The 27,641-nt window shown below is 38.5% G+C and overlaps 2 protein-coding genes across 8 annotated transcripts in view; both read left to right on the forward strand.

Moving 5' to 3' along the window:
- LOC114463562 (testis-expressed protein 2-like) overlaps positions 1 to 17,283 on the forward strand; it is a 55,974-nt gene extending 38,691 nt beyond the window's left edge. For 6 of the 7 annotated variants that reach the window (XM_028447202.1, XM_028447250.1, XM_028447215.1 and 3 more), the window contains one exon: positions 621 to 2,009. In XM_028447202.1, coding sequence (XP_028303003.1) covers positions 621 to 788 — 168 coding nt within the window. In that variant the 3' untranslated portion in view covers positions 789 to 2,009. Of the gene's footprint in view, positions 1 to 620; positions 2,010 to 17,239 lie in introns of those variants that run through there. The other variant, XR_003674106.1, reaches the window with a different exon arrangement.
- Positions 3,340 to 24,842, forward strand: ccdc40 (coiled-coil domain 40 molecular ruler complex subunit). The gene is made up of 20 exons (XM_028447260.1): positions 3,340 to 3,362; positions 3,499 to 3,520; positions 3,622 to 3,722; positions 5,595 to 5,649; positions 6,931 to 7,073; positions 7,170 to 7,253; positions 8,215 to 8,434; positions 9,569 to 9,726; positions 10,456 to 10,578; positions 11,646 to 11,767; positions 12,996 to 13,239; positions 13,328 to 13,510; positions 16,088 to 16,333; positions 16,415 to 16,628; positions 17,558 to 17,727; positions 17,819 to 17,910; positions 19,448 to 19,568; positions 21,856 to 22,047; positions 22,123 to 22,281; positions 24,010 to 24,842. Exons 3-20 carry the CDS (start codon positions 3,627 to 3,629, stop codon positions 24,250 to 24,252), a joined length of 2,865 nt encoding a protein of 954 aa, XP_028303061.1. The 5' UTR covers positions 3,340 to 3,362; positions 3,499 to 3,520; positions 3,622 to 3,626; the 3' UTR covers positions 24,253 to 24,842.
- The last annotated feature ends 2,799 nt before the right edge of the window (positions 24,843 to 27,641 follow it).

Below are 27,641 nucleotides of genomic sequence, written 5' to 3' on the forward strand. Positions count from 1 at the left end.
GGTATAATCATGGTAGTAACCTCATGTTTACTTATTATACAATAATTATTGCAATATTTTAGGAAAGCCCACTGTTTTACAGGAAGGCACACAGTTTACAGCAATGCTAACAATAACGTGAGTGATGAACGTCACTATTTTGACAGTATTTATTGTCATACTTTTAGATTTTGGAATTTATTTTTTTTCTAAATGAGAATCCAATCAAATAAGTGCCGGTGAAAATCTTGTAGGTGCCGTATCTTGCTCTGACAGGATCCGCCCCAAATGAAGCTCTGGCTACAGCCAACCCAAAAACGTAGTTTTAAGCTCATTATTTTATACAGTGACATAACCACGATGATATCGAGGTACTTGTTATACTGCTGTATTGTCATATCATCTATACCATGAAATTTCTAATATTCAGGCTTTTATTTTGAAAGCTAAATTATTTTGGTGCCGCTTGGCTCACTGTGTTTAAGTGTGCGCTAAAGTCGAGGTCACTGAAACCTCTGTGTGTGCTCTTACTGTGGGACTTATTAAGGTTGTCGGCACTGCTTTGCACTAGTTTACGCTACGATGACTGTATTTTAAATCTAACACTCACTTTCCATCTGTGGTTGCCTCTCTCCGTCTAGAAAATCCTGGTAATGCCAAACATGGACGATGTGTGGCTGCCCATCATGCACTCTGCCTTCGACTCGCGCACACAGGACGAACCCGACGTCCGACCTTCGTTGGAGTCGGAGACATCCCAGCCAGACGAGGGCAGCACCAGCCAGCCTGACAGTGTTTCTGAAATGTAGACGGGGAGTCAAAGCCTGTTGGTTCTCACACACACACACACACACACACACACACACACACACACACACACACACACACACACACACACACACACACACACTCACTCCCAGCAAGTCGACGTCCGAAGGCACTAAAACAATAAACAACCTGCTGCTTTGTTCAAACCAGACAGACGGAGGATGGAAAGTTTTTCAAAGAAGATGATGATGAAGAACCAGTTGCATTTGGAGCGTGAAGTGAAGATGAATGTGATGGAGAGACTTTAGGGCGGTAGCGTCCTACCAACGGATTGATGTGGAAGAATTAATCTGAAAACCTGCAGAAAATTAATAAATCTCATGTGTTTCGTTGTGAGACAGACATACAAAGACGAGTTGTTTTTTTTTTTTTGAGTTCATAAGCGACTTCATGTCTGTATATGTCTGGATGTGTCTGCCAGCTTTTAACTGACAGTGTTATTCTGAACTTAAAACACCTCGTTCTGTTGCCAAACTCCACCAACACTGCGATTGTTGGAGATTGTAAAGATATACACAAGTGCAATGAGGAAACGCCCACGTAGGCTTCAGGAAACGTGTGTGTGATGAACGTATGGATGGGTTTGGAATGTGTGAACACTTCCCAGCCGTGATGTGACTGGTGTATGCAAATTATTGCACAAAGGCAGAGAAGTAGTTCCTCTGTATTTGTAACGCGTTCTAGGTGCATCACTCTGGCGTTATTGGTGCATTCATCTGGGCGACATCCGACTGCTCTGTCCTACATCAGTGAGCATTTATCAAAGCAATGTAAACGTCTTTCTTACCTGAACCAAAGGGCTTGGATTGGATCCGTTAGACTGCACCGCGCTCCTGTTTATTGAAGGTGCACACTTTAGTGTTTGTGCTGCATTGTGATTCCTATTACACACGTGCTACAATACTACACACGTTAACGTTGTTTACAAGACCCCTTGCCTTGTTTCTATCCTTGCTATTGAAGGAGACTACAGCACTGTAACACAACGTGGACCTGTCTGTAAGACTATTTCTGTGGCTGCCAGTCGGTTACAATGACTGTGGATGGTTGTGGTTTCAGTTTTGGTATGATTTTTTTTTTTTTTCTATCCGTAAAATGAAAAACACAATGTTTGAGGATATATGAAGATCGCAATCTGAATGAATACAGTTTTATAAGGAATATTTGTTTTTTGTGATTAAATGGCCAAATTTGGTGATTGTGTAAATTTGCTTTATTTAAAGAAACAATAAATCTGTTCATGAAAGCATTTCAGGCACTGTTCTGTTATTGGTTTATTGCCGTTTCTAAACTATTTTTTCATAGAAGATTCATTAAAAGCCTTTACCACATAACTTGTTCTGGGGCTGAATTTTGAATGTAAACAAAGTGATAGCAGACCCTATGTAAATTATTATTAAGTGGGGGCTAATCTGAGAGCCACTTTAGGTTAATGATGAATTGGAGCATTAGAACAGGAAGGAACCAAGGATTTTGTGGATTTTTGATGTCCTCTTGTGTGTTTTTGGAGTCAGTTAGTGGATCTTCCTCGTCATTTTGTAAGTTTCAAAGTCATTAAGTGTATTTTTTTTGTTATTTTCAGTGTTTTTGTTGTCTATTTTTGTGTTTTTAGAGACATTTTGCTGTTTGTTGTTGTTTTGTCTGTTTTTTAGAGTAATTTTGTACCTTTATTTTGTAGTTTTTGTTTTGAGTATTTTTCAATTAAAATTCATTTTGTTCATTTTTCTAATTTGTGTGTTTCTTTTCTCATTTTGAGCATTTGTCTGTGTTTTTTTTTGTTTGTTATGTGTGTTATTGGAGTAATTTCTATCGTAGTTTTTGTATTTTTGTTGCCGTTTTGAGTCTCTTTTTCTTGTCACTTTGTCTATTTGTTTTGGTGGCTGACAAAATTAAAGCTCGGGTCACACATGGCCACCAGTTGCCAATGTCTGTAATAGCCTTTCTCTAAAAAAGTGACATTTCAAATATGATTACCATTGGTTTAAAAAAAAAATAATAATCATCACAGTATTTGACCTTTTTCCTAATATGTACATTTTGGTGTCTTTATTTTGTAAACTGAGAAACAAGTTCTCATCTCATCTTAACGCATAAGTCATTGAAAAAAGTAAGAATGTCATTTGTAGAGCTCATTAGGAATGAGAACGGCTAAAAAATGAATAGATCCAGACCGAAAAGTAACATTTACAGTGAAGCAAACTGAACGATTTTTTTTAGAGCGTAATGTGTAGCTAATAATCCTCAATCTTTCAATAGAGGGATGTTTTAACCTTTTTAACAAAGCTGCATTAATATTTTATTTTTTTATTTGCTATAGTACTTTATATTTTAATACACTTTACATTAAAATAAATGTCAAAGTGCAACAGGCTTAAAGTTATTAACTCCTTTTGGACGTTACTACAGTGTTGCTATCCAAATACATTGTAATTTAATGAGAACAATCTTGGAACACTGTGGTGAGCACTGCGCATGTTCCGTGGGCAGAGTTTACGGTTGCCACGCAACGCCTGTTACTAGGCAACGGTTTGTCCGCGGTAAAGCCGGAAGAAGCGGTAGGAGCGAACTTATTGTTACATTATAATTGTTCACCTTGTTTTTACGGCAACATAAGTGTTGATATACTTCCCCCTTTATACGTTCTAATGTCTAATTATCGTCATTGTAAATGTACGGTATTGTTTATCTTAGCATTACCGAGTTCGCGCGTGTTGTAAGTTAGCACTTGATTAGAAATGAAGCTACTCTTTGGAAGTGATTGAGTCTTTAATTGTGTGCCGACATTTAAAGTTTGGAGCCGTATTTTGTCTTTAGGTGCAATGGAGGATGGCGGAAGTAAAGAGGGATCTACAGACACTTCCCACCGACAGGAAGGAAGTGAAGGGGAAGAGGTCTCTACTCCACCTCCATCAGTGGTAATATCAGAATGTCTGATTGCATTAGAAACAACAGAAGCGCAGTAAGATTGTCCAAAAATCTAATGTTGTATGGTGAATAACCCTTGTCAATTTATTTATTTTATTATTATTGTTTTGTGTTTGTGTGTTTTTTTTTTTTTTTTTTTTGTTATGTGTGGATTGGATTTTCATTATTGATGCCTGATTATTATTATTATTATTATTATTATTATTATTATTATTATTATTATTATTATTATTATTATTATTATTATTATTTTTTTTTTTTTTTTTTTTTTTTTTTTATTTTTTTTTATTTATTTTTTTATTTTTTAAAGATCTAAATCAGTTTTATCTCATCATTTAAGTTAATTATCAAATATACTAAACCAGAATAATTCAAGCATTTTCATCATGGAAATTCTAAGAATTTTCCCCCACAATCCTTTCATTCACATTATTCAGTAACACTTTACTTGAAGTTTTATACTTAAGGTTGACGTTACACTGTTATTAACATATGGTGTCATAAAGGCTGTCATTAACTGTCATTCACTAAATGATGATGCCTTTGGAGCTATGTTGGCATTTTTTGGGTTAGGTGGGAGGGATCTAGTGGGGTTAGGGTTATGGGTTAGTCACAGACAACATTAATTAACAAAGAAAATACGTAAGAAAAAACGTTTAAAATAAATAAATAATAGAAATGAATGCAAAAACACAAATAACAAAAAAAAAGGGAAAAAAAGCATTTTCATTATTGATGCCTGATTATTATTATTATTGTTTTTTTTTTTTTCAAATATCCAACTCAGTTTTATCTCAACATTTAAGTTAATTATCGAATATACTAAACCGGAATAATCAAAGCATTCTCATCATAGAAAATTATAAGAATTTTCCCCCACAATTCTTCCCTTCACATTATTCAGTAACACTTGAAGTTTTATACATTACGCTGTTATTATTTGTCATTAACATGAATATGGTGTCATGAAAGTGTCGTTCACTAAATGATGACGCCTTTGGAGCTATGTTGGCATTTTTTGGGTTAGGTGGGAGGGATCTAGTGGGGTTAGGGTTATGGGTTAGTTACAAAAAGACAACATGAAGTAACCAAGAAAATACGCAAAAACGTAAAAAAAAAAAAATAAGTAATAGAAATGACTGCAAAAACACGAATAACCAGAAAAAACCACAACTGACAAAAAAAAAAAAAAAAAAAAAAAAAGACGACAGGAAGACCAAATGACTGAAAAACACACAGAATGACAAAAAAAAATACACAAAACGACAACGGAAATTATAGAAATGACACGGCAAAAACACAAATGACAACATGAAAAAAACACAAAAGGACTCCGGGGGGGAAAAAAAACCACACAAGACAACCTCAAAACCAAACGACAAAACGACAACAAAAATCAACAAAATGACTGCAAAAGCACAACTAACAAAAAGGAAAAAGACACAAATTGACTCGACATACAAAAGAAGAGCAGAAATATGTGAATTCACAGAAAAAGGCACAAGATGAAAACACAAATACACAAAATATCTTCAAAAAATGCCAAAATGACAAGAAAAACACAAAAAATAACTAGTTCTTTCCCATATTAATGATCATATTATTGAATGATTGCACATCATGTGGTTTCTATGTCTATTTTCACGATGCAATATTAATAAACAAAGATTATCATCACTTTATGGAGTTTAATTTTCTATTAATGACTAATTAGATGAGAACAATCAAAGAAAACAACAGAATTTACTGAAAGTGCTGTGTGTGTGTTTTATGAATGAAGTGTAAATGTGTGTCTATACACTGTATGGTCAGGAGTCTTGTCACAGACATTAATGGCTGCTTTCTGTGTGTTTGTGCCTTAGACTGATCCACCAGATCCGTCCACACCCCCACCGGAGGAAAATAACAGTGGAGCAGGTGAATATTGTAGACAAAGTGAAATATTTGAATTTATAACAGTATAACTAAAAGATGCATCGCAGAAGAAAACTTAATTAGGATTTTTGTCATTTTCACTAAACAAAAACACCGATTTTATTGTTTATTTTGACTAAAAACGTGACGTCCTATTAGTTTTTCTTGACATCTGTGATCAAAGTAATGTTTGAAAATCTTCAGACCTATTTACTCTTCTTCTATAGTGTAATATAAGGTGAAAGGAGCTTGGAGCATTATACCTTGTTCTTCTCCAGGCACCGCACCAGTCATCTCCTTTAATTGGAGGACAAGACATTGAGGTCTTCAAGTGTCTAAGGAAGGGGCTGCATCTCCATCATCTTTAAATTATCATCTATAAATGTAGAATTCTTTAAAAAACTAAAAGAATCTGATTTAATAAGAATAAGAATGCTAATATGATTGTATAACAACAGTAAACCTCCACCAAAGCTCCAAATCTCTTTCCCAGATATGTTCACTTATCTGGATCAATAATGTTGATCATGGTATCATGATCATTTACACTTTAAGGCTTGGAAGAAATGTATATCCCCAATAATCACCATGCAGTAGGTCAAAATGTATGGACACCACCATTTAAAAAAAAATTAAAATAAAAAAATCCAATGAAATCCACAATCTGGATCAGATCCGGATAAAACTTTCATAATAATATGAAATTTTGAAATTTCGCCAATGATGAGATATAGATTGTGGTAACACTTTACTTGAAGTTTGATACATAAGGCTGACATTACGCTGTCATTATCTGTCATTAGCATGAATAAGGCGTCATGAAGGCTGTCATTAAGTCTCTAAATTATGACACCTTTGGAGCTATGTTGGCATTTTTTGGGTTAGGTGGAGGGATCTAGTGGGGTTAGGAAGGGTTAGTGTTAGGGTTAAGGTAATGAACAACACTTCATGTCACCTTATTCATGCTAATAACAGGTGTCATGTCAGCCTTATGTATAAAATTGTATTTTTTGATTTTTCAATCTGATCCAGAATCAATATTTTTTTATCTAGATCTCCTCCAAAATCTAATAAAATATTTCCATAGCATAATCTTTGGTTAAAATTGGTTAACATTTTGTCGAAATGCCTTCAGTACTTTTGATGTAATCCCACTAACAGACAAACAAACTAAAAATAAACGAACTTCTTGGTGGAGGGAATGTAAACGGATCTGAAAATATAAACATTGTGACTGATTTCTAACAAATACTGTGTGCTTAATTTAGAGTTTTCTTGCCCTAGAACATGCTGCTATGGAGCTGACGATGTTGAACCTTTCAAACACTTCAGTGGATGAGGAGGAGGAGGAGGAGGAGGAGGAGGAGGAGGAGGAGGAGGAGGAAGAGGAGGAGGACGAAGACCTGCTTGTGTTTGACCCCAATCATGTCAGTGCGACATGTGTTTATTTTCTGCACAAACCAATGTTATCTTGTTACAGAGATCATGAGAGAGATCACTGATGCTGTTTGTAATGTCTGCAGCCGCTGGTCCTCAAACAACAAACTGCTCTGAGCCGTGAACTGAGCAAACAGCTGGAGAGGAGCAAACTGGAGCTGAGAGAGAAGGTGAGCTCCACAAAGCTTTCTAAAACATCCGTTTACTGGTCCTATACATCAGGGGTTCTCAAGCTTGGGGTCGCGAGACACTGGAAGGGCGTCGCCAGAGGCCTTCAAGAAAATAAGAATATTTGTTGAACAATTTGAGCACATTGTTTTTGCTTATAACATCAAACGTGCCATATTTTAACCTTTTTTCATCACTTTTTCCTGCCATATTTTTGCTCCTTTTAATTCATTTTGGCCGATTTCTGCCACTTCTCCATCAGCTTAAACAAATTGTTCCTACTAATTGTTCTAATATTGATAAGGGTCGGATTGCTTTTTCTGCTTCAGGGCATAAATTCTGTTTTCCCATCTGTTTTCAGTGACCATGGGAATTTGGAAGCCCTGATAGCGTAGACCTCATAGATCAGTAAATCAAAGGTATTTTCTCCAAAAAACGCAAGCATTTACTCACTCGAAAGGTTGAAATTGTCGCTGGGAAGTTTGTTATTGACTCCATCTTTGGTTTGTTGGCAAATGGTCATGTGACTGGAACTTTATTCGGATGTTTCCATGGAAGCCAAAAATATTAACATCCGCTTTTGTTTTGCCACGACTTTCAATCCGTAAAAACAGCAGAAATATCAGTTTGGCAGAGGCGTCACACTGGCATCAGTAGTAGATGAGAACATCTTTTGGTTGACATAGGAATACAGGTAGAGATTAAAAATTGTTAGTTTTCATCTCAAGCAGCTTTATGGTTAATGCTATTTTGGACACAGCCAAACACGATGCTGAGGCAAATGTTGAAGTGCAATTTTATTCATTTACATTCAGTCACCTTACACTCATACCGGTATTGAATTTTACAAACAGATGGTACTATTCTATTCTGAAATCCATTTGATGAGTTTAACCCATTAATGTGAAAGGGAGACTGTTGGTTCCTCGTTGTAATACCTCTTCTCCTTCTTCTTCCCCAAAGCGTAAAATAGAAAAGGCGGACGCCTGCTACAGCCAGGAACAATGCTGCGAGTTGTTCAGGGAGCAGGAGGCTCAGGTTAAGATGCAGAAAAAGCTGGAGGACCTTAACCAAGCCATAGCTCAGGCCGAGATCAAACACCGACAAGTGCAAGAGCAACTGGAGGCGACGACAAAGCAAAGCTCTGATGCTACAGAACAGAACGACAAAGCCAAACGCAACGGTGAGACAGAGATTCGTCATTTTCTAATAAACCAGAGACGACAGCTGGAAGGCCAGAGACCAACAACACCAGGGATGGACAACGTTTATCACAGCAGGGCCACAAAAATGTGAATATTTGATCACAACATTCATGTCAGCAGTTAGAATAATGACCAATCTGAGCATTAACATAGGAAAGAACAGAGTTTGGCCAGATTATTTTCATCATTTTGTGTAGCTCTGTTGTCCTTTTGTATATTCTTCTCATTTTGTCATTTTTGTCAGCATCTTGTGTGTTTCCAGAGTGATTGTGTATTTTTGTTGTCCTTTTGTGTATTTCAGTCATCGCTTTGCATGCTTTTGTCTTCATTTTGTAGTTTTTTTTTGTGTGTTTTTGAAATGACATTGTATATTGTATTATTGTTATTGTTTTAATGTGTTTAGCTATAATGTGAATGTTTGTGGAGTCATTTTGTGTATTTTTGCATGTTTTGGTTGTCATTTGTGTATTTATTTATGTTGTTGTTTTGTTTATCTTTGTGAGCATATTCTGCATTTGTAATTACAGTGTGTGTATTTAAGTCATTGTTGTGCATGCGCTTGTTTGTGTTGTCCTTTTGTGCATTTTGCTTTTGGTAAATTTTTCTGTCGTTTTGTGTATTTTCGTCATTGCTTTTGGTGGGTTTTATACTCATTTTGTTCATTTTTGTTGTCATTGTGTATGTTTTTTAGTTTTTTTTTAAACATTTTGTTCATTTTTTGTCATATTGTATATTATTGTAGTTACTTTTGTGTGTTTTTCTGTCATGGTGTGTATTTTTGTATGTTTTGGAGCCATTTGGTGTATTTTTGTGGTTGTTTCGTGAATCCTGTCATCATTTTGCGCGTTTTTGTAATTATTTTGGGAGCCGCTCAAATTAGTCCGAGGGCCACACGTGGCACCCGTGCCAATCGTTTTGCCCGTGTCTGTGCTTCACCGTGACATTGGACTCTGATCTTTAATCTTTCTACAAAAGTCCTATTGACTAGTTTTTTGGAGAACCTGCAACTTGATATTAGTATGTCATTATTTAAACGTGTTTCTAATGGATTTTGTTGTTGTAAAAGGTCTTCTGCTTCACATCTAAACACCAATCGTTTCATTGGTTCCCAGTGTCTCAGCTTCAGGCAGATTTGGACAACCTGATGCTGCTTCTTCTGTCCACACAAGAAGACTGTGACGGTCTGCGCTCCCAGTTAAAAACCATCAATAATGTCCGACACAAGACAGGAGCAGTGCGGAGCCAGGCAGAGGAGGAGAAACTGAAGCAGGTGAAAGCAGCAGCTCCAGGGGTGGACTGGCCATCTGGCCATTTTCGATGAGTGAGTGTAGGCAGACATGGTAATAACAGGTGGCAAAAAATGGCAAAAACGTGGCCAGAAAAGTGAAATGTGACTAAAATGGGCCAAAAGCAGTCAAGGGTGGTATGTAATGGCAAAGTGTAGCTTCAATGGGAAAAAGTGGCAAAAAATTGTGAAAAAGTGGAACAAAAAGAGGCAAATGTGGGGAAAACAGGAAACAATAGTATTTATTGGGCGAAAGGTATCTTATTTGGATAAAAAAAAGTGGCCAAATAGAATAAAGAAGGGACTAGAATTGGATTAAAGTGTAAAAAAAAACTTTTGGGGAAAAAAGAAATATTTATTTGCAAAAGGCAGATGAAGTCTGAAAAAATTGTCAAAACGTTTTGAAAAGGGTTTAAAATGGGACAAAGGAAGTTGCAAAATGGTAGAAGAAAATAGTATAAAGGGGTTGAAAAATTTCACCCTTTTAATGTTTTCTAGGGGAATAATAATACAATTAGGACATAAAGAGCTACATATTGAGCATCACCGCCTTAATAATGGCTTCTATGTGATGTCCTCTGATAATGTAGTGGACTGGTCTGGACAGAAAATGCCAGGGCTGAATTTTTGCCCCAGCCCACCCCTGAGCAGCTGCCATCAGCTTTGCTTCTCATTGATGAAGTGGTTCTAAATGTTCTACCGCTGTGTTCTCAGGATCTGTATGTGGATCGGCTAACGAAGGATTTGGAGCGGTTGACGCAGCAGAGAGACATGTATGTGGCTCAAGCCATCGCTCAAAGAGAGGCGACACAGGCAGTCAGACAAAGCCTCTCAGAGGTAGTGGTAATACTGGGCTATGGAAACTCATCAAAGTCATTTCATGGTTTAGTTATAAACCTTGTTTTCTTTATAAATACACGTGCGTCTGAATCAGACTGATCATAAACATGACTCCTGGAATGAAACATCTCTTTTTCAGGCATTATGTGATTACTTTTTTCTCCACTAAGAGGCAGCAACACCAACAATCCAGCTTTGGTTTTGACAGCATACAGCAGCCTTTTTGTGTGTTTTTGCAAAATAATCTAAAACTAAATAATGAATTCGCTTTGCGATAGTTTTTAACCCTGAAAAGTGTTTACCAGTAATTCAATAATGACCAAAATATTTTCATTTCCTGAAGAAAATGCAAGTGAGGATGCAGGTGCTGGTCCGCATCACACTGCATTAACATAAATTAGCATTAGCTAGCCTTAACTTTAGCTAGCATTAGCTTAGCTTTAACATTAGCATAGCATTAGCATTTACCTAGCTTTGGCATTAGCATAGCATTAGCACTAACCTAGCATAAGCAATAGCCTCACAATAGCATTAGTCTCACATTAACATTTTTTAGTGTTAGCATTATCTTAGAATTAGCAATAACTAGCATTAGCATTAACCTAGCATTAGCCTATCTGACACTAGCAATAGCATTAGCCTCGCATTAAAATTTTTCTAGCGTTAGCATTAACCTAGAATTAGCAATAACCCAACATTAACATCCATCTAGCATGAGCACTAACCTAGCATTAGCCTAGCAATAGCATTAGCCAAGCATGAGCATTAATCTAGCATTAGAATTAACCTAGCATTAGCATTAACCAAGCCTCCTGCATCCTCACTAATTATATTCAGTGAAAACAAACAAACCCATTTTTACAAAATGAAAATTTGTTTTTATTGTTCTATTATTATATAATCATGACATAATTATTATTATTGCATTGTTTGTTTAGTTATTTATTTGTTTGAGATTTTTTTTGTTTTGTTTTTCTACTTTAAAAGTGAATTAACTTGTTTTCCAGGCTTTTAAAACAATCTCAACAATAATCTTTTGAACACATTTGCATTTCTTTCAACAGGCTGATAAGAACATGGAGGTGCTGTCGATGGCACGTAAGCAGTTGTTACGTCAGTGGAAAGCCAGCCTCCTGGGCATGGCCAGACAGCACGAGGCTTTGGGTGCGATGCAGGAGGCTGTACGGTACGTTCACAGTCACTGATCCCCCGGCCTTTAGTGTCATTGCACATCATGCTATCAATCTTCTCACTGTTGCTTGTCGTACTGTGACATATTGCATCACTTTAGTCCATTCCTTTCTAAAAGACAGCACATGTGAGTGAGCTCTGTAATGTGGCTGGTTTCAGTGCCAGAAATCTGGCATTCTAGGACAAAACAAGCTTTAAAATTAAGCTATATCGATGTAAACAATATTCGGTAACACTTTAATTATTATGACATGACACCTGTCATTAGCATGAATGAGGTGTCATGAAGGCTGTCATTAAGTGTCGTTTGTTACCCTAACCCCACTAGATCCTCACATCTAACCCAAAAAATGCCAACATAGCACCAAAGGTGTCATAATTTAGCGAAAGGTGTCATGATTTAGCAAATGACACTTAATGACAGACTTCATGAGACTTTATTTATGCTAATGATAGCTTAATGTCAGCCATATGTATAAAACTTCAAGTAAAGTGTTACCCAATATTGTCATATTCTTTATCCCGTGTGGGAAAATCTTTATATAGTGCAATACCACCAGCTCGATCGGGGAACTATTTCTCAATGAATTATTCCCAAAAACATTGTTTACCAAATGTTAATATTGGTTAAAAGAAAATGAATACCTAATGAAGAAAAAGAAAAGAAAAAGTGAAGATTAAATGACAATAGAACAAAAGAGAGAAGAGAAAGTGGGAGGAAGAAAAAAGAGAATAAGAAGAAAAAAGGAGAGAAAAGAGATATTCATAAAGTGAACCATGATCTACAGCAGCGATTCTCAACTGGTGGGTCGGGACCCAAAAGTGTGTTGCTGACCTGTACTGGATGGGTCGCAGACAGCTGGTCAAAAACAAATAAATACTTAATGTCTCTCATGTTGGACCTGTATTTTATTTTGAAAGAACTTTTCTTTTGACGGGCATACTTTGAAATGCATGTGCACAGGAAAATATATAGATATATGTTTAAAAAAGATTATATATGCAGCTATTTTTGAAAAACTAAATTTGGTTGATTGTCAGTCATGATTTAATGACCGTGGCAAAATGTTCTACAATGCTGATAAATGTCCTGTTGGGAAGGAGTTTCTCTTTATTTAACACATTATAATATACTTGAAAGTGCAAAATGATGTTGACAGTATCACAATTTAAACGAGAAAACCCAATTGAGATGAAACTGCTCCACGTTTTTGTTTTTATAGCGAGGAAAAGCATCAGGTGATTCTGCTGGACAGAGAGATTGAAGGCTACAGGAAATCCACCACAGCAGAAGAAGAGCAGAATGAGACTCTGACCATGAAGCTGCGTTGCTCTGAGATGGACTGCACGGCCTTGAAGAAGTGCATCATCCAAAAGCAGAGTCAGCAGGAAGCTTTGCAGAGCCACTACAGCAAATGTGCGTCCACGCTGAGGGAAACAGCACGAGCCCAGGCCACGCTCACAAAGGTTGAAACAGTCATTACGATCATCCCTCACACTAATTCTCTGACTCAGCATTTTATTCCTTTACTTTTATCCTCTTTATTTTTTATAGGACACCACTACACACCAGGACGAGCTGAACAATCAGAGGAAGCAGAGGGAGAGAAAAAGCTCCATTCGCCAGGAGCTGGAGGAGAAGATCCTCACCCACATGCAGCAGCAGCTCACCCACAGCAACGCAGCTCTGTATTCCCAACGACTCACTGGGAAGACGGCCACTCTCAAGATGGAGAAGGTAGGAACAGGACTGAGCGAGGAGTCGAAAACATCCTGCAAACATGATGAGTTCATCAACACCGTCAAGTCTCTGAGTTACAAACATATTGTACATTAGATCAAACTTTATTTGGACTTCGCATTTTTATTCACTTTCAGTTTTTTGACAGAAATGTAATATAGAGCCCACAAATATCATGTTTCTACATCTAATAGAATCAAAGTTATGGTAAGATTGAAGATTTGCAATATGGATGGTGGCAATTTTTGATCATGCTCTGAGCAGAAATTTTTGGTATTTTAGTTAAGATATATATATATATATACAGGTAAAAGCCAGTAAATTAGAATATTTAGAAAAACTTGATTTATTTCAGTAATTGCATTCAAAAGGTGTAACTTGTACATTATATTTATTCATTGCACACAGACTGATGCATTCAAATGTTTATTTCATTTAATTTTGATGATTTGAAGTGGCAACAAATGAAAATCCAAAATTCCGTGTGTCACAAAATTAGAATATTACTTAAGGCTGATACAAAAAAGGGAGTTTTAGAAATGTTGGCCAACTGAAAAGTATGAAAATGAAAAATATGAGCATGTACAATACTCAATACTTGGTTGGAGCTCCTTTTGCCTCAATTAATGCGGCGTGGCATGGAGTCCATGAGTTTCTGGCACTGCTCGGGTGTTATGAGAGCCCAGGTTGCCCTGATAGGGGCCTTCAACTCTTCTGCGTTTTTGGGTCTGGCATTCTGCATCTTCCTTTTCACAATACCCCACAGATTTTCTATGGGGCTAAGGTCAGGGGAGTTGGCTGGCCAATTTAGAACAGAAATACCATGGTCCGTAAACCAGGCACGGGTAGATTTTGCGCTGTGTGCAGGCGCCAAGTCCTGTTGGAACTTGAAATCCCCATCTCCATAGAGCAGGTCAGCAGCAGGAAGCATGAAGTGCTCTAAAACTTGCTGGTATACGGCTGGGTTGACCCTGGATCTCAGGAAACAGAGTGGACCGACACCAGCAGATGACATGGCACCCCAAACCATCACTGATGGTGGAAACTTTACACTAGACTTCAGGCAACGTGGATCCTGTGCCTCTCCTGTCCTCCTCCAGACTCTGGGACCTCGATTTCCAAAGGAAATGCAAAATTTGCTTTCGTCAGAAAACATGACTTTGCAGCAGTCCAGCTCTTTTTTTCCTTAGCCCAGGTGAGACGCTTTTCGCGCTGTTTCTTGGTCAACAGTGGCTTGACACGAGGTATGCGGCAGTTGAAACCCATGTCTTTCAAGCGTCTCTTGGTGGTGGATCTTGAAGCACTGACTCCAGCAGCTGTCCACTCCTTGTGAATCTCCCCCACATTCTTGAATGGGTTTTTTTTCACAATCCTGACCAGGGCGCGGTGATCCCTATTGCTTGTACACTTTTTCTGACCACAGTTGTTCCTTCCCTTTGCCTCTCCATTAATGTGTTTGGACACAGAGCTCTGAGAACAGCCAGCCTCTTCAGCAATAACCTTTTGTGTCTTTCCCTCCTTGTGCAATGTGTCGATGGTCGCCTTTTGGACAGCTGTCAAATCTGAAGTCTTCCCCATGTTTGTGTAGGCTTCAGAACTGGACTGAGAGACCATTTAAAGCCCTTTGCAGGTGTTTTGAGTTAATCAGCTGATTAGTTTGTGGCACCAGGTATCTTCAAAATTCAACCCTAACACAATATTCTAATTTTGTGACACACGGAATTTTGGATTTTCATTTGTTGCCACTTCAAATCATCAAAATTAAATGAAATAAACATTTGAATGCATCAGTCTGTGTGCAATGAATAAATATAATGTACAAGTTACACCTTTTGAATGCAATTACTGAAATAAATCAAGTTTTTCTAAATATTCTAATTTACTGGCTTTTACCTGTATATATATATATATATATATATAATTCCTTGACCCTGAAAACCAATAATTCACTACTGATATCATGTTTCTATGTCAAATAGGACCAAAGTTGTGACAAAATATCCAAATTGACAATACGGGTGGTGGCCATCTTGGATTTCTTGATTTTCAGTGGAAACTGTTGGTTTTCCAGTGTGGATCCCATTAAAAATACATTAATACATTCTTAATAATAATACACTAATAATAATAATAATAATAATAATAATAATAACGATGGCTTGGCTTTATACAGCGCTTTTTTCGAGGAGATTCAAAGCGTGTTACAGAAACCATTATTCATTCATACCAGTCACTCACATCAGTCATACCAGTGGTGATACAGAAGCGTGGCGGCCTTTTTGCACCGACGGCCCCTCTGACCACCAACATTCATGCACAATTCATACTCGTTCTAACGAGTATGAATTGAGTAAAGTGCCTTGCTCAAGGACACAACAACAATGACATGGATAGAGTAGGATTCAAACCCCCAATCCTTCGGTTCTTGGACGACCCACTCTACCATCTACCCATCTATCACTATCTTAAACTTAAACACTTTAAGTTTACAGACTCATTGCACACAGATGCAGATTTATTGATTTTTTTTTTTATTTCTAACACACTCGTCCTCACTGTGTCTGACTCCTTCAGAGAAATCAGCTGCAGCTCCAGGAGAAGGAGGCCATTGCTGTGAAGTTGGCGATCCACAATGTCCTCCTCCAGGTGGACTCTCTGGAACTCACGCAGGATGCCCTCCAGGGCGAGATCGAATCACTTGATTCGTTTCTGACCCTCGTCCAGACCAGGATTTCCTCAGTGATGAAACTCATCGAGCAGAAGCAGACGACGATAATAAACTACAACAAGAAGATCAGTGAGATTGTAGCCAGCACGGCGGTAAGAGCACGCAGACATCCAGATGTTTGATGTTCATGTCAGAAGCACAGCAGATTCTCTCAGTCCTGTGCTTGTTCTCAGAATGAAGACCTGAGTCCCCTAGAGATAAAGATTCATGCCATAACGGCTCAGATGGAGGCGCTGGCAGCATCTTTCCAGAGCGACAAGCAGCAGTGGATGAAACTGCAGGAGATAGTGGTGGGAAGCAGGCGAGAGATCGAGGCCCACAGCAGAGGGATCCTTATACTGCAGACAGAGAACACTGCAATGCAGCAGAAGAACCTGCGCTTGGACAGTATGTAACTACGCACTAGTGTTGGATTCAATAACACACAGTCCGAGACTGAGTCAAGACTATAAGAATCAGTTTTAAAAACTGTGACAAGGTTAAAAAGTTAAAGAGCATTCTCTATTTATTTTAGCTTTCTTTTAAATACATTCAACAGACAAAAACACGTCTTCAACTCTTTCAAATGCACAATGTGCAAAAATCTCAAATCTTGACAAAATGTCAAAGAACTTCATTCTTACAAAAAAAATAAATCCTTGTATGTATTAAAAGCCACTGATGTTTTTAGTTAGGTAAATGAGGTACCACACTAAAGTAAGTGTTCAGAGGTATTGACTAGACTGACTAGAAATAAGATAAACTGATGTCTGAGTTTTTGCAGATGTCTGACACTTAAGGCACTAGAAAAGATTTCCAATCAGTGAGCTAAGGCTAAATGTTTGACAGCAATAATTAATCAGGAACAGTTCCATGTGCTTCTCCTTATTATCACATCAATGAAGTTAAAGTACAGCAGATCAGTGCTGGTCTCCACTGGTCTTGACAGAAAATCCAGATTCCGAAAAGTCCAAAAGAAGCCTTTCAAAACCACACATGCTTACACACACACGCACACGCACACACACACACACACACACACACACACACACACACACACACACACACACACACACACACACACACACACACTGAGGTCTGAGTAAGGATGCTTGGTTCCATCAGGACCTGATCTTCATCGTCCAATGTCTGCTCCAATGTTACCCAGAAATAGCACTCAATAACAAATGAAATAGCATGACTCATGATCAATAATCAATAATCTGTCCTAAAACCCTGATCGGAGCATCTTTGGGTCAGGGCAAATCTTTGGATGTCTGGGAGTTACATCTGAGTGTGACATATTTAAACATTTGAACTCATTCCCTTTCCTTCAGGTGAAGCTGAATTTGAACGACAGGTAGAGATCGAACTGAAGAAGACCTTGAAGATGCTGTACAGAGACCAACTGAAGCTCAACACCCTCCTCGGTAAGAACGAGCTACTCAACAAAGGGCTGGAGCAGGAGAATGCGTTGATAGAGACGGAGTTCATTCACAAGCTTAAGGTGAACATCCTTGTTTGGACAATTCTCTGATCTTCTCTCAGTTGTTTTATTTCAAACAATGATGGGAAATATCTTAATATACTTTGTTTAGGAGGCAGCCCGGGAGTCTGTGGAGCTCCAGACGAGATACGAAAACATGCAGGAAGAAAAAGAGCTGGTCCTGTCGAATCTGATGGAAGCTGAGTCAGTCATGCAGTTATTCTGTCTGATTTAACCTTTTCAAAAGTGTATTTTAATAAAGACAAAGTTTTGTGATTTATTTTAAATTGATAATATCTTAAAGCTGCTGGGGTCGATAAACATTTTTTTTTTTACAACACAGACACGGTGAAGGCCTCATGCATCAATAAATCAAAGGCATTCATTTTCGAAAAATGGGAGAGTTTACAAACAATCAAATTTCAAATTTTGAAATTGTCGCTCGCGGCTTGTTTTTGACGTCATCGCAATGAAATGGTCACGTGACTTAAACTTTGGAAAAGTTTCTTGCATTGCATTGTGGGATTGGGAGTCTCATAGACGAATGCAAAGATGGCTTGGAGTATCTTTAGGAAGTGTTTTACTTCTTTCTTACAGTGATTCCTTCTGGACAGTGATTCGCTTGATGTCATTTTTGTTCTTGTTTCTTGTTTTTGTTCTTATTTATGGTGTCAGCATAGAACTATTGATGCTGGTGTTTCCAATGACCTGGACATCACATAATGTCTTTCTTTCATCACCTCAATAGATGACTATATTTATTAACATATTTAATAACTCTGATACGTGTAAAGTTACAAGCTCATCAAGGTTCTCTGCTTCCTTCACAACAGGATTGCTCTGAATGCAAAAAGCCATCTTCCTCTCTCTGAATCCCTTGTTCTTCTCGGGCTTTCCACCTATAGTTCAAAATCATGACAAGATGGAGGTGATTGCCTTTGGTAACAAGGAAAAGAGGACTGCTGTCAGCGAGTAACTTGAGTCTCCATTTTTAAAAGCTAAAGACCAAGTCTGAAACCTTTGTATAATGATTTTCTCAGCAGTCAAATCAAATCAATTACAAAAGCAGCCTTTTACAATCTAAAGAACATCTCCTGTTAAATGTTTTCTGATGCACATTTTATCATGCAAAGTAAATAAATTTGCCCTGCCTTGCCTTACTAAATATAGTTCCCCCCAAGATTGATTCTACACTAAGTATTCAGGTTACAAGCTAAAATTCTGACAATATTAAAGCTTAGCTTCTAGAATCAGTGTCGAGAATCTGATCATGGTTATCTCTGTGATATAACATCACTCCACGAGAGATATTAGATTTCATCTGTACGCAGGTGTTTCTGTGGAATCCACAATAGGCAAGGCAAGGCAAATTTATTTGTATAGCGCATTTCATACACAAGGCAACTCAATGTGCGTTACATGATAAAACATTCAATAGTTTAAAATCAACAAGAACATTTAAAATCATCAGTAAAATCAATTAAAATCATCAACACATTATCGATGTCAACATCCACCATTGTTTCAGCTCAACTTTCATTCTGTGAATACAGCTGGAATGTAACATTGGTAGTGGTGCTTTTTTGGAGTCACTCTGGAATGAGTGGTGAATGAGAACAACTTTTGAATAAAATACTGGTTATCGACCCCAGCAGCTTTAAATAGCGCATAAAACTTCCCATTGATGTTATCTAAATAATGTAAATAATGTTTTTGTCTTTTGTGTGCGTGCGTTCTGCAGGCAGCACATCATGCTCTGGGAAAAGAACGCTCAGATTGTGAGTGAGACTCAGGCAGCTGTGGACTCTGATGCGTATAAAGGTGAAATCAGGATCCTGAAAGCTGAAATACATCGTCGGGAGGTAAATTGACTGAAAACACACACCAGGTTTGGGGTCAATTACATTCTTCAATTACAATTACGTCTTCAATTATCCATGTTCAATGACAATTAAATTATGATTACGCTGACTAGCATTTTTTTTTAATTACAATTAAATTACGATAATTTTTTTTCCACTCAAAGTCAATTACAATTACGCTCTCAATTACTAAATGTCTTAACCACGTCTTAAATCAGCTGTAAAATACACTGAAACAATTATCTGTCATCTAATTTGTTTCTCATTTCTTGGTTGCCTTGTTAGGCTTAAAGCAGAACTAAGTAACTTGCGCTTAGCGCTCCCCCTAAAGGTCCCTTTTGGTTACGTCACTGTCATAGAAACTCCGCCCCCCCGCCGTCTACCCCACCATATACAGTAGCTACATGCGCACCTTTGCTCTCCCAAGACAGTAGCAACCGATCACTGAAAAACAGTGACACTAAGGGTGCTTTCACACGTATAGTCCCATGTGAACAGTATGAGGAAGAGAGACAAGTCAAATAAATGAATGATGTGGGAGTAATACGGAAGGGAGTGTGGAAATGTGTGTGATGTGTTTGATTCATGCTGAACAACTGTAATGCCTTCTACCAGTGTGGGTGTGAAGGTATTATGCACCATGGCATCTGAGGAATGCACACCTACAGTATAGAATGCAACAACAACCAACCCTGATTTACATGTTGGGATTAACCCAACTTTTACGAGGTGGAGCAGACAGGGACGCCAGTTGAGCAATTGAGAAAATAAAGAAATACAATAAGTCAGTGACGGGTGTACGCACAATGGCCATAAGGGACCCATTGTGAGGCTTGTCTAAGTGTTAAATCTTTTGTTAAAAAGACCTTGTTGGTCACACAAGGCTGGCCTGAGAGCAGTGTGAGTGCTATGTGATATGTGTAAGTTTTTATTGAATTTTCATAGCAATTCCAATTACAAAGTCAATTATCTAAAATCAAATGCAATTCAATTACAATCACAACAGCAACACATTTTTTTCAAGTAGAATTTTAACTATAATTATGCCATAATTTATAATTGACCCTGACACACACACACGCACGCACGCACGCACGCACGCACGCACACACACACACACACACACACACACACACACACACACACACACACACACACACACACACACACACACACACACACACACAAAACAAATGCATTCACCTGACACTTCCCAGCCACCGTACTCATCCCCACAGAACCTGCAACAGGAATCATTTTCTGTCTGGCATTTGAACAGGGATTTTTTTGTTGCTCTAATTTTATAAAAGATGTTAAGTGGAAATATTCTAGAATATGAATCTATTGTAGTTCTATAAATAGTTCTAAATTAATATTTCCACAAAATTGGATCATTAAATTAATCCTCCCAAAACAGGCAGATTCTGTGTAGAAAAATATATTTAAATTCCAAATATATATATTTTTATTCATCTCTACACCAGACAGCCATTTTAGGCATCTTATTGGTGGGAGACAAACCATTAACTTATTATACTTATTCTTACACAAAAGCAAATCCAAAAATAAACAAAACTACATATACACACAAAATAAGAGAAAAAAATGACCAAATAACTGCCACAACACAACAACAAAATATGCAGAAAATGACTGAAAAAACACACAAAAGGAGTGAAAAATATATAAAATTACGGTCAAAACACACAACATGAATCCAAAACCCCAACAAATGACAACAAAAAATCACAAAACAAAAACAAAATCTGAGAAAAATATAAAAAAAACAACAAAAACACACAAACCCTTAATTGTTCTTCCATGTGTTATTGCTCAGATTGGTCATTATTCTAAATTATTCTGAATGTTGACAATGTCGAGTAAAATCACATTATTGTGGCCCTCACTGTGATAAAAGTGCATGATGCCACTGATCAATAAGTATTGATTCTATTATTGATCAGAGACATGATCACAGCCAACACCAGGAACCATCAGCATCAGACTGGGAGCTGCTGGTGGATCTCAGCAGGCAGCTCAAATTCCCAGAGCACGAAACGGCAACCTTTTAGAGAACAGACGTGTTTGTTAACATCTGCTTCTTTAAGGAAGTCATTCTGCTAGACCTAAAGTTCCATTGGGAGGACGACATGATTCTATTAACTCCTATAAAAAGTCAGGAAATCTTTCCTCATGTGTATTCATACATAAATCAGTGATTTCATTCTCCTAAACCATTGGGAATCAAAATAATGATCTCTAAATCAGACCTTTGTGCCCTGAACAGGTACAACTGAGCAGCCTGATGAAGCAGCAGGAGGAGCTCGTCAGGCAGAGTGAAACAGCCGTGGAGAGGTGGAGCAGCATCGTCCAGCGAAAGGACTTCACAACCCGCAACTCACACAAAAAGCAGCCGACAAAGGGAGCGTTGTACCTAAACATCCGGAGCCTTCACCACAGCATCAAGGAAACACACTTGGTAGGAGCTTTAGTCTGTTTTAACCTGACCGAGCGTCACGCAAAGATGGTGTCCATGAACTGTGTGTGTCCTCAGCTGGTGGGCGACTGTACCAGGGAGATCCAAGAGCTTCAACAAGGTCGGACGAGCCTGAGTGACAGTCTGATGCAGCAGAGGCAGCAGATGACCGAGCTTCACAACACCTGCTATGCACTTGACTCAGAAATAATGAAGAGGCAGGACAGCAAGGACAGGGTGAGGCCAGCAGCATCACATCAGAGCACTCAGCAGATCTAAGAAAACAGCCACACAGCAAGAAGGACATGGGTTCAAGCCCTGGGGCTGACACTTGGGTCTTTTCTGTGTGGAGTTTGCATGTTCTCCCCGCACTGTGTGGGTTTCCTCTGGGGACTCAGACTTCCTCCCACAAAAACATAACTGCTAGGTTGATTGGAGTCTCTAAATTGCCCGTTGGAGTGAGTGTGAGTGGTGTGTGTCTGCCTGGGTGTTGCCCTGTGATGGACTGACGCACTGTCCAGGGTGTACCCCTGCCTAACGCCCATTTAGAGCCCCTGCAACCCTGAAAACAGGAACAAGCGGGTCAGAAAATGGATGGATGGATTTCTGGCCCTCAATCCGATCCATTTCTGAAGCTTTTTGTTTCTCTCGATCTCAATTTATGTCGTTAAAACATGGTTTGTCGAGAGGAGTAGTGCATTTTAGTACATCTGAAGCTAAAAGCTCCATTTACAGAAGCCTTACAGCTTTACAAGCAACAATTTATCAAATGTAAATCATACTCCATTATGGTTTTTGTAGGTAGGATTAAGTCTAAATCAACACTTAAATACAGATTTATTTGGATTGGATTAAAGCCTCTACAACCAGTCTATTTTTAGTCCCGGTTCTCATGTTGTAAGCAAGTTCAATTGAAGGAAGCTGCCATCACAAACGTGATGGTAATTTTCTGATGATGAAATGCAGTCAAACGAGTAAATTAATCACTCCTCCAAAACTGTTTGGTAGCAGTCAGTTATTCAGTCAGTCATTCTTTAATATATAAGGTTTGTATTAAAAGCGGGATCTGCATTCTTGTTTAAAAACACCTTTTCTATACTGGGTGAACTGATCTGTCCGTCCTGAGAGTAGTGGATACATCAAGTATTCAGAAAACGGAAGGAAAAGAATCAGAGCTCTGTAGCATCTTGAATCCTTTAAAAACGCTGACCAATCCCTGCCACTTGGTCCGAATGGAAAGAACCAATCAGATGCCTTTATTTCTCGTCCTTTCCATGCCCTCCTCTGTCCCTTCGTTCATTTGTGTGCACACTCATCACGTGACACCGCTCGGCATGTTGGACATCTCATTGTTTTGCTTCAGCTGGATTTGGTATCTTTATTTTAGATGTATGTGCATTCAAGCTCGTTGGGCGTGGCTTTGGACGTAGCCAAAGAGAGAGTTTACAGGAGGGGGGTGGAGCCTAAAGGAGGTCTTGCTAGCTCAAATTAAGCCAGTTTTCCAAAATTGTGACTACACATTCAATTCAAGGATTTTCTATGATTTATACAATTTATTGCATGATAAACATTGATGTAGCAGCTGTGTCTGTGATGTCATAGTGTTGTTTGCTTCTTCACATAACAAACCAGAAAGCCTTCACCGGCTTCCGTATATCCTGGTGTCTTTTTTCTCCTTCTTATTGTGTGTGTGTTTAATTGCAAAAACAATTTGAATTTTTTAAAAAATAATCCACTTTGACTTACAACCTTTATTACAAATAGAGAGGTGTGTCTTGGCTGCGCACATTGTGTTGGATAAAGTCAGCCAAGGTGTGGTGAAACATATTTTCCACTGTAAACACTTCCTTAGTCTATAAAAAGCTGACAAACTGAACTTGTTAGTCTTCATTGTTGTGTTGTCACATTTCCACATAGAGTTACAGTAAGTCACGTCCACTCTTTGTCCTCTGTTGGCTCCTGCAGCACCCAGACCAGGTCAGGACCCTGCTCAGTCGAGTGAAGAGGCTGCAGGAAGTGAACAACGGAGGTTACAAAGTTTCCTCCAGCAGTGAATTCGTGGAAGCAGCCCTTCAGAAGGTGACGCAGCATCTGCACACGGTTGGCATCATCACAAGCCGCGTCTGTGAGGAGTTCCCTCAGCACCAGGAAGTGCTCCGCAGGCTAACCCTGGAAGTGGACGCTCACACACGCAGCAGCAGTCTGTGAAATAGTGTAAAAATAAGAGATCTAATGTCATTATTGACACCATTGAAACCATTTAGCGAGTTTTAAACTATATATCACAGCAACACATGAAAGTGTTTTTCCTATATTTATATTACACAATTTTAGCTCCACGTTCAAACCAGTACATAGTTTTACAAAGTTTAGAACTGAAGCCATGGTGAGAAACCCTGGAACCCGAGGAATCAAAGACATCATCAACAATTCACCAGCAAACATTATGTGCACTAGCACTCCTTAAATAGCGATGGAAGGCAATCAGGGACCTTAGCATCACCTGTGTGCACTCTCTGCACTGACACGAGAAAGGGTGCCTTACACAAAAGGGGGCTTTAGGCCATAAACCCGTACTGCTCCTCAGGAAGAATCAGTCGGTGCTATCTTACCTCCTTCACATCCTGCTAATGACACAACACTATCTGGGTGGAATTTACCTTCTGGGAATCACTATATTGTCTTCTCCATCTACTGTTTATCCTGTCGCGCAGAGAAAGCAGAAGCGAGTCCTGTGTAGAAATAATTCAGATGTTGCAATAAAAACTTCATACACGTACAGTATAAAGTAGCTCTTTGTGTTGAAGGTAGTAATAAATTAAAAGGATATTTTATTAAAATGAACTCCTCAAACATTAATAAAGAGGAAAATCGAATAAATGTATATTTTGTGCAGAGCTTTGAGATGACTGTTGTATTTTGCGCTATATAGATAAAATTGAATTGAATAAAAACACGTACTACGTCACATTCGGCGAGAAATGGTTGAATTTCAGGGAATGACAATATTCAGAAAACTACTTTTAAGGTGTTTTTGAATTAATGTGCACATTTTGTTCATTAAAACATACTTTTGTTACAATAATAAATATAATTCATATAACACAAAAACAATTGCTTCACCTTATTTTTCCCAGCATTGAATCAATTTGACTTTTATTTTTCAGTGAAATGATTGTTCTGTTGTCATGAAACTTGAAATGAAAAACACTTCAAATAAATGTTTTTGATTTAGCTCCAAAATATTAACACATTTACATTTAATTTAATGCTTCTTTGTCCCTATTTATCTTGAGCGTTTTCATGCATTCACTCTCGAGGGATTTGCTTTTCCCCTTATCTCTTGTGTTCATTGTAACGTGTTTCATTACTGTTCATTGTTACTTGCTGTGTTATTTTTTCCCTTTGATTCATGTTATTTTTAGCATCTTTAAACACACCCTCTTGGCATGGAACCAGCCCAAACCAGGAACAGGATCTTATGTAAACATAAAAGCGCTGATTGTGTCATCAACCTATTTACATCCACACTGGTTCATTCTCCCTTTCACGCCAGCAATCATGTGTCCTGTGATGAATGGCTTTGATGATGATAATAATATAGTGTCATTTTTAATATAACTTTTCAGGTGCTGTGGGGGAAACTCCTGCTCACACTTCTTTGTCTGAAGTGGAGATGGAAAGATAAGCGAGCGTCATGTTGTTACCAGAGGTTTGGTTACATTTGGGTCTGTTCTGAGAAGTGCTTTGACAGATTTAGTGGGAAATGATTATTTACAGTGCCACCAGTTTTCACACCCTTACAGTGGGGCAAAAAAGTATTTAGTCAGCCACCAATTGTGCTAGTTCTCCCACTTAAAAAGATGCGAGGTATACCTTAACTATGTGAGATGAAATGAGAGAAAAAAAATCCAGAAAAATCACATTGTAGGATTTTTAATGAATTTATTTGCAAATTATGGTGGAAAATATGTATTCGGTCAATAACAAGAGTTAAACCCAATACTTTGTAATGTACCCCTTGTTGGCAATGACAGAGGCCAAACGTTTTCTGTAAGTCTTCACACACTGTTGCTGATATTTTGGCCCATTCCTCCATGCAGATCTCCTCTAGAGCAGTGATGTTTTGGGGCTGTCGCTGGGCAACACAGACTTTCAACTCCCTCCAAAGATTTTCTATGGGGTTGAGATCTGGAGATTGGCTAGGCCATTCCAGGACCTTGAAATGCTTCTTACAAAGCCACTCCTTTGTTGTGTGTTTGGGATCATTGTCGTGCTGAAAGACCCAGCCATTTTTCATCTTCAATGCCCTTGCTGATGGAAGGAGGTTTTCACTCAAAATCTCACGATGCATGGCCCCACTCATTCTTTCCTTTACACGGATCAGTCGTCCTGATCCCTTTGCAAAGAAACAGCCCCAAAGCATGATGTTACCACCCCCATGCTTTGCAGTTGGTATGGTGTTCTTTCTCCTCCAAACACGACGAATTGAGTTTTCACCATAAAGCTCTGTTTTGGTTTCATCTGACCATATGACATTTGCCCAATCATCTTCTGGATCATCCAAATGCTCTCTAGCAAACTTCAGATGGACCCGGACATGTACTGGTTTAAGCAGGGGGACACGTCAGGCACTGCAGGATTTGAGTCCCTGGCAGCGTAGTGTGTTACTGATGGTAGCCTTTGTTACTTTGGTCCCAGCTCTCTGCAGGTCATTTACTAGGTCCCCACGTGTGGTTATGGGATTTTTGCTCACCGTTCTTGTGATCATTTTGACCCCACGGGGTGAGATTTTGAGTGGAGCCCCAGATCGAGGGAGATTATCAGTGGTCTTGTACGTCTTTCATTTTCTAATAGATGTTCCCATAGTTGATTTCTTCACACCAACCTGCTTATCTATTGCAGATTCAGTCTTCCCAGCTTGGTGAAGGTCTCCAAGTTTGTTTCTGGTGTCCTTTGACAGCTCTTTGGTCTTGGCCATAGTGGAGGTTGGAGTGACTGTTTGAGGTTGTGGACAGGTGTCTCTAATACTGATAACGAGTTCAAACAGGTGCCATTAATACAGGCAACGAGTGGAGGACAGAGGAGCCTCTTAAAGAAGAAGTTACAGGTCTGTGGGAGCCAGAAATCTGGCTTGTTTGTAGGTGACCAAATACTTATTTTACCGAGGGATTTACCAATTAATTCATTAAAAATCCTACAATGTGATTTTCTATATTTTTTTTCTCAATTTGTCTGTCATAGTTGAGGTATACCTCTCATCTTTTTAAGTGGGAGTACTTGCACAATTGGTGGCTGACTAAATACTTTTTTCCCCTCCACATTTTGTTACAGTTATCCTTAAACCGATGATTTGTGCAGTTTCTTCTTTAGAAATCTTAACTAAAAATCAACAAAGTAAAAACAGACCATTTTATTAGTTAATTAAAGGTCAGTCTGCAACTCTTATAAAAGTGACTTTTTGTCATATTTGCTAAAGCTGTCACTATGTAAGGGCAGCTTTGCATCAAACTAGTAGTTTATTAGAAAAAAACCGGCTCATTGAGTCCCGCCCCCTGCTGCTCCTGCAGCCTTTGGCAGATTGCCAGAATGCACCA

Source organism: Gouania willdenowi, chromosome 1 (genome assembly GCF_900634775.1).
Source record: "Gouania willdenowi chromosome 1, fGouWil2.1, whole genome shotgun sequence".
Taxonomy (NCBI): domain Eukaryota; kingdom Metazoa; phylum Chordata; class Actinopteri; order Blenniiformes; family Gobiesocidae; genus Gouania; species Gouania willdenowi.

Excerpts from the sequence above, each read along its gene's own strand:
- ccdc40 (XM_028447260.1), top strand. The coding sequence starts at position 3,627 with ATGGAGGATGGCGGAAGTAAAGAGGGATCTACAGACACTTCCCACCGA. Across the intron at positions 7,254-8,214 it reads AACTGGAGCTGAGAGAGAAG|CGTAAAATAGAAAAGGCGGA; the intron begins GTGAGCTCCACA and ends TCTTCCCCAAAG. Across the intron at positions 22,282-24,009 it reads GGCAGGACAGCAAGGACAGG|CACCCAGACCAGGTCAGGAC; the intron begins GTGAGGCCAGCA and ends TGGCTCCTGCAG.